Here is a 10,150-nt window from a genome sequence, read left to right on the forward strand (position 1 = left end):
TGATCTACAATGTTAGTTTCAGGTGTACAGCAAAGTGATTCAGTTATGCATATACATACATATATTTATTTTCTTTTCAGATTCTTTTCCATTATATCTTACTATAAGAAATTGAAGATAGTTCCTCTACAATAGGTCTTTGTTGTTTATCTGTTTTATATATAGTCACGTGGGTCTGTTAATCCTTGATCACCTTTATTCTTCCCACAGAAGGCTTGGCCTCTTCTCCTTGAGGTCATCTGTCATTCAGTTTCATTCTGGGATGCTGACGGATGAGGCGAGGGGAAGGAGGAAGGGGCTTCTAATCCTCTGGAGGGAGGGGAGATGCGCTCACCATTGCCTGGCCTGGGCGGTGGAGTATCTGTGGGACTGTTCACATTGCTAGGACTGACTTCCTCATAGCACATCTCTTGAGTGTTTATTATGACGAGTCTCTGTTTGTCCTGGCTTTGAGCTGAATTATCAAAAGTCCCAGTATCCCAGCTTCATAGTGTATCAGGCTCTAAGAAAGACGGGGGAGGGACAGGAAGAAATAGCCATCCCTCCATGTAAGGAAAAACCTTAGAAATTTCTAAAAATCAGAGCTGCCAACCCTCCTTGCCAGCAGAGGGAGGGCATCAGTGGAGGCAGCTGGTGGGAGGCTCACTAAATACTACATGAATCTGGAGCTCCTCTAATTGGTAGACTCCCAGGGCAGAGATAGAATCTATCCTGTGGGGAACCTCAAAACTCCTGTTTCTGCTCCCAGTCTCCAGGGAGGAGTATGTTTCTAAATGTACATTTTATTTCGGAGCCTGAGAGCTTCTGATAGGTGAGCTGACAAATGCAGAGTTGGACCCAAGTGGATGGGCCTGGCGCTGTGTGTTTGTGGAAAGGGACACAGGCTGGGTTTGAAATGCTCCATTCATCGCGATCCCAGATGGAGATGCCTGCTCTGAGTGGGGTGGCACCCCATGGATAATTGCTGGGTTGGGCAAGAGGAGGGACTTGGATACCCTGTTTTTCTGTTTCATTTCCAAATCCTGGAGTGTCTTTTAGCCAACGAGGACAATAACACCTCTGTTAACCTTCTGCAGTGCTGCAATGTCTCTTCCTTCTCCTCCTCTTGTACATAGATCCTCTCTTGAGAAGCTTCACTCCTCTGTCCACCATCAGCAGGGCATTCAAGTGCTCCAACTGAACCCCCTCCATCTTCTTCTCCCCTTGAATGTGCCTCCCTTCTTCTTCCCCATCTCCTCCTCCAGGAAGCCTTCCTTGAATGACCCTCCAAGACTTTGCTCAGGGCTGTCCCTCCCCATCCCCCAGCACTGAAGTCCCAGTCTCTGGCTGCTTCCTGGTCTTTGGGACGTGCCCATCCCTCCCGTAGCCTGGGTGCTTTGAGGGCAGTCTCTGGGTCTCCTCCTTGGGCTCTGCACGTGCTGGGCACCTATTCTTTAGGCGTGTCAGAAGAGGTCAGCTGGAGCCAGTGACAGACACAGTCAGGTCAAGAGCATCTTGCTCTCCAAGGCCCAGCCCAGGCACGGGAGGGGATAAAAGTCTTGTGCCGGGGCCTCGGGGCAGGAACTCACACACTTGACTGTCTGCAGCTGTGAGACCATCATTCTCTGCCATGTCTCTCTCTCCCTGCCGGGTCCGGAGGGGCTTCAGTGCTCACTCAGCCTGTTCTGCTCGCTCAGGGGGCCGAGGCAGGGGTGGCTTCAGCAGTAGGAGCCTCAGTTCCTCTGGGGGCTGCCGAGGAGGCTCTCGTGGGAGGGCCTGGGGGTCAGGGGCAAGGCTAGGGGTACGGTTTAGGGAGGGGAGCGCTGGGCCAGGACTTTCTCTGTGCCCTCCCGGAGGCATCCAGGAAGTGACCATCAACCAGAATCTGCTGACTCCACTGAAGATTGAGATCGACCCCCAGTTCCAGGTGGTGCGAACTCAGGAGACCCAGCAGATCAGAACCCTCAACAATCAGTTTGCTTCTTTCATTGACAAGGTGAGGGTCAACTCAGCTAAGCCTCTGTCTCTGCGCCTCCCTTGGAAGAGCTGTTCTCGATGGACTTGGGAATGGGGAAGTCTGATCTCCTACCACTTTTCTGATCACTTCTGCAGCAAGGAAGTCCCTCCTGTGGTCTAACTGGAGTCTCTCTGGTTATGCCAAGGCCCTATTTAATTATTTTGAAATTCCCTTTTAAATTTATTTTTTATTTTTATTGATTTTTAATTGAAATAGAGTCAGTTTAGAATGTTGCGTCGATGTCTGGTGTGTAGCATGATGTTTCGCTCATACCTGTAGCTACATATATTCCTTTTCATTGTAAGTTACTACAAGATATTGAATATAGTTCCCTGTGCTATTTGAAATTCCCTTTATACAAACGTTATTCTAATTCACTTAGTGTGGTTGCAAACATTTATTAAAGGCCTACAAGGCTCCAGGCTGGCTGGAGGGTTGTTGAGGCTTTGCTTCCCAGAGGCTGTGCCCGGGGAGCCCGACGGGAACCTCAGAGCCCCTCTGTCTGTGCTGCAGGTGCGGTTCCTGGAGCAGCAGAACAAGGTCCTGGACACCAAGTGGCACTTGCTGCAGCAGCAGCGGGTGAGAGACAGCCCCCAGGGCCTGGAGTCTTTCTTCGAGGCCTATGTGGTCCAGCTCAGGAAGTGGCTGGAGCAGCTGCAGAGAGACCGAGAGGCTCTGGATGCCGAGCTGAAGTCCTGCCAGGACCAGGAGGAGGAGTATAAGGCCAAGTAGGCAAATCATCGCGTCCCCGCGGGCCTGGGTGGGGTCCTGGAAGGCTGGGATCAGGCTGTCAGCCAGAGGGTCTCCCACTGCTTAGCTCCCAGAGACACAGGCCTGGCCTCCCCGCCAGCCCCTGTGCATGCCCTCTGAGTCTGGGCGCCCACCTGCTGCAGGTGAGAGGCCCCGCAGGCCCTGGTGCCCGGCCACAGAACCTTGGTTCTAGCAGGCCCCAGCTGCGAGGGCCACAACTTTGGTCAAGGCTGGGAGGAGATTATTGAAACAATGCCTCTGTGGGTTTTTTCTTGAGAAATTCCTGTTGAGCAGGCTGTGGGCTACTGTGACTCAGATATTCTCTGGTCAGAGGTGGAAGGGAATCCACTTAGTGGGACCATCCCCTGGTCTGTGGCGTGATTCACAGCTGGGCTGTGGTTCTGGGCTCCCCTTCCAGGTCACCTGTTGGTATAGAGAGAGCCCTGGACCAACAGGAGGCTTGGGTTTGGCGACCGTGAGCACAGAATAGCTGTGTGGCCTTGGGCAGGGATTTCTAACTTTCCCAGCTTCAGTTTCCATATCTGTAGACCAGGAAAATGTCACCCGCCTTTCTTACCTCCCAAAGCCATTGGGAGGATGCTATGTGAGGTGGAGCAGGCCCTGGGAAGAGCCCAGGATTGGGGCTGGGACACCTGGGTTTTAGATCTGCTCGGGACACCTCATTATCTATGACTTGGGCACATCACGTGATCTCCCTGAAACAATCCAAAATACCTGCTTCAGATGATGATTGTGAGTGGGAAGTGAGAAGAAGTGTTTGAATACGCCTTATAAATGTGACGTAGGGTGGCCTTATGTCATCAAGGGGATGTGGGCTGAAAGAGTAAGGGACATAAGACATGATAAAACTTCCAGATGGAAAAGAAGTGATGCGGGCTGGTCGTGTGTCCTGCCTTAGAGCATCTAAAGGCAGACTGGCATTTCAGGGAGGTCATGCTTGGAGGAGGGGCACGGGCTCCGATCTCAGGACCCCAGGCAGGACTCTTCTATGCTTACTTGACAGATATGAACGGGAGGCTCACAAGCACGCCACCGTGGAGAATGACTTTGTGGTCCTCAAAAAGGTGAGAGTGGGGTCAGCTACTCTGCCTGAATCCTGAGCATCCACAGTTCATGGAGCCAGTTCTGGGCTGGGAGGGCCGTGGGTGGGAATCCTCATGCACAACATGCTATTACACTGCCTTCAGGGACCCCCTGGGGAAATGGGACATCTATGTAGACACAGAGACCCCAGGACAAGATCTGACTGAGGGACTGTGTGACAAGCTCTGGATGTCATTGCGGTAGAGGGTGGGGAGGTAGTGGAAGAAGTAGAACTGGTTGGGATGAATCAGGGAAGGCTTCCTGAAGGTGGTATGGGCCAGTGTCAGGCTAAAAAGGGGGCAGGGCAGGGCAGGGCTGGAGAAGGAAGAAATAGGTCTTCAGAGATGAATGTGGGGGTGGATGTTGGGCGGTGTGTAACCTGAACTCCTGAACCAGAATAGGACCCCCAAAGAAGTAGGGGTATATGATTTCTGTCTTCTTGTCCCCAGGATGTGGACGAGGTTTTCCTGAGCAAGACGGAGTTGGAGGGCAAGCTGAAGGCTTTGAGCGAGTACATCTGTTTCCTGAGGCGTCTATATGAAGAAGTGAGCATTCTTCAAGGGCAGAAGTGATGGTCTGCCAAGAACTGGAGGGAGCGAGGGACAGGAAAAGGGTGGGCAGGCTCCCGGTGGCTATAGTGGGAGTGGCCAAGAGGTGAAGCCTGGTTAGTGTGACTTAGATCCCGGTCATTCAGTCATTTGACAAAGAATTACTGAGAATTTCCCATGTGAATTGCTAGGTATTGGGATGTAGCAGCGAATAACCAGACAAAAATTGTGAAGCTTGCTTTCTATTGGGAGACAGACAATAAAAAATAGACCTAGTGAATAAGTAAATTACATAGTATGTTAGAAGGTGACAAATACAATGGAAAAGAGGAAAATTAGAACAGAAAATGAGGATTGGAAATGTAAGGGGTAGGGCAGGTGGCAATTTCAAATAGGGTGGTCAGGGTGGTCTTATTTAGAAGATAAAATTTGAACAAAGATCTGAAGGAGGTGAGAAAGCCACACAGCAGGGAAATGGAGATTCCAGGTAAAGGGAGCCAGGAGCCTGCTGGTGTCTTTGAGAAAATGTAAGGAGGCCACTGTGGCTGGAGCAGTGGGAGTGAGAGGGAGGGGAGTGTGATCAGAGAGTGATGGGGACCAGATGACTCTGGGCCCTGCAGGACATAGTCCTTTATTGTCCAGGAGTCATTGGACAGTTCCTACTTTCAGATAAGGACACAGCCCTGCAGAGGGCAGGGCATGCTCAGTGCCACCCTGCGTGAATGAGGGCTGCCCCCAGAGGAGGGGGCAGGAAGTCAGGCACTCTGCCCACCTGCCTGGGGGAAAGGGGAAAGGAAGCGGTGGGGTGGCAGACACTGAATCAGTCTTTCTGGCAGGAGCTAGGCCAGCTCCAGACCCAGGCTGGTGACCTGTCCGTGGTGCTGTCCATGGACAACAGTCGCTGCCTAGACTTCAGAGACATCATCGCCGAGGTCCGAGCCCGGTATGAGGAGATTGCCCAGACCAGCAAAGCCGAGGCCGAGATGCTGTACCAGACCAAGGTGCCAGGGCCATGGGCAAGCACCGCGCTGGGGAAGGCTGGGTCTCCCTCCCGCCCGCAGGGTGGTCATCCACCTCAGCCCCACTGGGCTGTTCTGATAACCTCCCTGCAGCTCCAGGGCTGGGTGGGCACCACATTTCCCTTCTCCAGGAGGGAGGCAATGCAGGGAAACCACGGGCGACAAGCCCGGACTTCCTCAAGCACATCCCACCATGTTCTGGTCTCAGCATTTAACCCACAGCCCAAATGTGAGGAGGCTGAGAACTGGGGCCATGGTGTTTCTCATTGTCTTGGGGTCAAAGGTGAGGGTCCTCCCCAGTGATGGTGTCACCTCTGTCCCCCCTCAGTACCAGGAGCTTCAGGCGTCTGCCCAGCTTCACGGGGACAACATGAAGGAAATCAAAGCCCACATCAGTCAGCTACAGCAGACGATTCAGAAGCTGCAGAGTCAGACTGAGAACCTCAAGAAGCAGGTGAGGGTCCCAGAGCCCCCAAGGCCTCCGTCTCACTGCTTCGTGCCAGGGTCACTGCTGGGTTTGTGTGAAACCTTGATAACTGGCTGGAACTTTGGCTAATTTGGTGGGGAGAGAACTTCAAGCCCCACTTAAGAGGAGTCCAGCCCTCCTCCTGTGGACTCCGGCTGCACTGGCTCCGCACCGCCAGCCCCGGCCCCAGCCCTCACGCCGCATTCTGTGTACATGTGTCCTGGTGTGCTTCTTGCTTTCGGCAACTTGGGGAACAGTGTTAATTTCTCTCTTTTTTTATCTCTTCTTTTGACACTTACTCCTCAAGCCCAGCAGGGATTCTAAGGCTGTGTGCTGAATTTCCTGGTCCCCTGCTGGGGAGGGTGAGAGCCAGGACCTCAGGGAGCAGGAGACACGGGCAGTACGGTGGGGCACTGAGGCCCCCTTGGGTCGGGGTGGAGGTGATGCTGTGGTGCCTGCGTAGGAGGAGCAGGGAGAGGTGGAGGAAGATGACGGCAAGGCAGCGAGGTGGTTTCCAGCTCCTCCTGGAGAACCTACTTTAGATGTGAAGATTATGATTTTTAAGTTGTCAAGTGCCTTTATGCTTACTTTCCCAAAAGCCAAAGAATTGTTTTTTTGGGATCAACAGAGGGTCGAGAGCTGAGACCACAGAGTCAGGTGGTTTCCTCAAGCACTTGGGCCTGACCCCCAGGCCGCTCCCAAGCAGGGCCCTCCACGGAAAGTTCTCGGAGCACAGAGAACTTTCATTCAAAGGCCAGACTCCGTCCCTGTCCAACCTGACCTGCTCTTCTTTGGAGTATGAGGCAGCACCTGAGATGAAGGTGACCAGGTCCTATTACTCAATTTGCTGCCACAGTGTTTTGCTCATAAATTTAGATTTTTTCCTTCGGAATTTTCTGGGGTGTCTGATAAGATGCAGATTCCTGGGCTTCCCGGCAGAAAGAGGGAATCTGTCTCTAAGTGTGGAGCCCGGAAACCTGTTCTCTCAACCAAGTTCATCCCGGTGATGGTGAAGAGTGTGGAGTCTCAGAGCCCAGTGGCCAGCACCTAGGAGAGTCGCTATGTCCCCACACTGGGAACCACGGTCCCCCCACATAGCAGGGTGCCTTTCCTGGGAGAATCCCTCTTGGGGACCCAGCCCCGACCGACTCCTCCTTTTCGTGTGCAAGCCTGTTGAACTGGGGCTGCGGTAAGAACGGTGGACTGGACGTCAGCTGCTCTGGGTTAAGGTCCCAGCTCTGTCACTTACCTCCTTTCTTAGTCACAGTTTCTTCATCTGTAGAATGGAGACCGCGTTCCCATTCATAGGGTGCTGGCATGGGAAGTGAGTAATGAGAGCTTATTTTTTAAAATTTTTATTTAAAAAATTTTAGTTGAAATTTATACATATGTATGGCTGAATCACTATGCCGTACCCCAGAAACTGACACAACATTGTAAACTGACTACACTTCAGTGAGAGCCTTTAGGGGACGCCTTCTCTCCTGAACCCAACGTGAGGGTGAATCAGCTCAGCGGCGGATTAGACAGGGATGTCGTCCTTCCTCTGGGAGTTTTCTATCAGATTGGAGGCGTGCGCAGAGGATGGATTTTTCAAATCTAAAACTGAGGTCCACGGTTTGATAGATAGACTCTGACAACAACAGGACAAAGTATGTGATGAGGGGCTGTTCAACATCAAGGACCTCGTGGCCCTCAAGAGGGGACTTGTAGCTAATGACCCATACAGGACAGGAGGAGCTTCAAGAACCCCGGGAGAGAGAAGGTGCCTCAGGAAAGGTGCTGAGGTTGGGGATGGGAAGAAACAGGGACGATCACAGGAGGAAGTGGCAAAGGAGGCGGCCTCGTTTCCTGTGACTACTGTCACGAAGTACCATAAACGCGGCGGCTTGAAACGACAGAAATTATTCTCTCAGTTCTGGAGGCTAGAAGTCTGAACTCACGTATAGGTGGGCCATGCTCGCTCTGAGGGAACTGGGGGGCTTTCTTCCACGTGTGGTCACTGTGTCACTCCAATCTCTGCCTCCATTTTTTTTTTAATTGAAGTATAGTCAGTTTACAATGTTATGTCAGATTCCAGTGCTCAGCGTAATGTTTCAGTCATACATATACATACATATATTCTTTTTCATTTTTATTTTTCATTATAGGTTACTACAAGGTATTGAATATAGTTCCCTGTGCTATCCAGTATCAACTTGCTGTTTATCGATTTTGTACATGGTAGCTAGTATCTGCAAATCTCCAGCTCCCAATTTATCCCTTCCCACCCTGTCTGCCTCCATCTTCATACAGCATCGTCTCTGTGTCTGTCTCTGCATCCTCTCATCGTTTTCTGGGACACCAGTCACTGGATTGAGGGCTCACTGTGAATGCAGTATGATATCATCTTGAGATCTGTAACTAATTACATCTGCAAAGACCCTCTTTCCAAATAAGATCAGGCGCTGAAGTTCTAGGTGAACATGACAACTTTGGGGACACTATTTAACCCACTCCAGGAGTTTAGAAAGCAGGAGAAGCAATATCTTCCCTCAGACCTAGAGGAGCTAGAGGTGGCCAGGAATAATTTTGAGCTCATGAGATTACGGTTCATCTCAGCCTTGGAGTTAAATCCACAGTAGGTGCTTTGGTAGGCTGGATGGGCTTACAGCCACTTTCAGCCGCGCTTCTACACCCCATCCAGAATGCCAACCTGGAGGCCGCCATCGCCGATGCTGAGCAGCGTGGGGAGCTGGCCGTCAAGGATGCTCAGGCCAAGGTGGCCGAGATGGAGGCCGCTCTGAGAACTGCCAAGCAGGACATGGCGCGGCTGCTGCGTGAGTACCAGGAGCTGATGAGCTCGAAGCTGGCCCTGGACATCGAGATCGCCACCTACCGCAAGCTGCTGGAGGGCGAGGAGAGCCGGTGAGGGCCGGTCAGAGGGCCCCCGGGGATGTCACCGAGGTGGGGGAGGAGGATGCAAGGTCAACAAGCACTCTCCTTGCTGCAGGGGATGCTGAAAGATTTCCCGACACTCGGAGCCACTGAGGGGCACCTATTCTGTTCGGAGGGATTTTAAATTGGGGACTGGGGGTTTTATCTGCTCCGAGGGTAGTGAACTGCTCTAGGAGGCTTAAAACAACTGGGGACGCATTCTCTGCAGCCCTTCTTAGTGTTTCTTCCTCTCTTTCTTTCTCTCCCAGGATGTCTGGGGAGTGCACCAGTCAGGTCATTATCTGTGAGTATCGGGGGACTTCAGGAGAGGGGTCCCCACAAGGAGCTGAGGACTCTGCTGTGACTTTGGTGTCTTTCTTGGCAGCCGTTGGAGGAGGCAGCACTGCTGTGTCTGGAGGAGCAAGTGGTGGCCTGGCGGGCACTTGTGGACTCGGAGGTGGGAAAGGCAGCTTTGGGTCCAGCTGCTCCAGTGTTGTGACCGGAGGCTCCAGCATTGTGACTGGAGGCTCCAGCATTGTGACTGGAGGCTCCAGCATCGTGACTGGAGGCTCCAATGTTATCCTGGGCTCTGGGCAGGGCCCTGTTTTTGGCTCCTGCTCTGTGTCTGGCTCTGGCTCTGGCTCTGGCTCCACCTGCCACACCATCCTGAAGAAGACGGTCGAGTCAAGTCTGAAGACATCCATCACCTACTGAGTGGCTCAGAGGCCCCTTGCTCCCCCTGGTCTCCCGCATCCTCATCAGCCCCATCCCTGCAGGGCTGGCTCTGTGTCCACTGCCCATAGCCCGAGCCAGCCCACAGGGGACTCTGCAGAAGTCAGCCGGGTTCCACCTGCCTGCTGTTCCAGCCTTGCTCTGCATACTGATTTGATAGCGCCCTGTCCTCCAGTCAGACAGCCTCGTCTTCTCCTCTCTCCACAGCCTTCCACTGGGCTGGGAAAGCTCCTGTATTTGGGTTGGTCAGACTGCATCCCCACCCCAAGGGAGAGGCCTGAGGCCCACTGACCAGAGCCTGGGGGCTGGAACCGAGGGGTACTGCCCTCATCCTCTTGACCTGCCTCTGAGCCTCCATTTCTGTATTTCTGTCCATTTATTTCCTGTGAAATAAAAGCAGCATCCAGTTATCCCTGAAGTGGGTCTTCCTTTCTCCTTGCCACCCCTCCTTCCCCTCCCGTAAATTTTATTGAGTGCAAACCATACCCTAGACACTGTGCCAGGACTGGGTCTACTCTGACAAACAAGAGCAAACCCATCGTGCCCTCCTCCTGGGTTCGGTGTCTCGGTCACCCTTTCTGTTTCTTGTGTCTCCGGTGTAACCTCTTCCATGCATGAG

At 52.7% G+C, this 10,150-nt stretch overlaps 1 protein-coding gene across 1 annotated transcript; it reads left to right on the top strand.

Annotated features, from left to right (window-relative positions):
- Positions 1-1,517: 1,517 nt before the first annotated feature.
- KRT78 (keratin 78) lies at positions 1,518-9,919 on the top strand. Its single transcript, XM_015238144.3, has 9 exons — positions 1,518-1,975; positions 2,510-2,724; positions 3,771-3,831; positions 4,300-4,395; positions 5,235-5,399; positions 5,746-5,871; positions 8,570-8,790; positions 9,069-9,103; positions 9,185-9,919. Exons 1-9 carry the CDS (start codon positions 1,610-1,612, stop codon positions 9,511-9,513), a joined length of 1,614 nt encoding a protein of 537 aa, XP_015093630.2. The 5' UTR covers positions 1,518-1,609; the 3' UTR covers positions 9,514-9,919.
- The last annotated feature ends 231 nt before the right edge of the window (positions 9,920-10,150 follow it).

Source organism: Vicugna pacos, chromosome 12, assembly GCF_048564905.1.
Source record: "Vicugna pacos chromosome 12, VicPac4, whole genome shotgun sequence".
NCBI lineage: Eukaryota > Metazoa > Chordata > Mammalia > Artiodactyla > Camelidae > Vicugna > Vicugna pacos.

What these genes read in the sequence shown, in the direction of transcription:
- KRT78 (XM_015238144.3), top strand. Translation starts at nt 1,610, where the DNA reads ATGTCTCTCTCTCCCTGCCGGGTCCGGAGGGGCTTCAGTGCTCACTCA. An exon ending in ACTTTGTGGTCCTCAAAAAG is followed by an intron (nt 3,832 to 4,299) that starts GTGAGAGTGGGG and finishes TCTTGTCCCCAG; the next exon opens with GATGTGGACGAGGTTTTCCT. An exon ending in AGATGCTGTACCAGACCAAG is followed by an intron (nt 5,400 to 5,745) that starts GTGCCAGGGCCA and finishes GTCCCCCCTCAG; the next exon opens with TACCAGGAGCTTCAGGCGTC.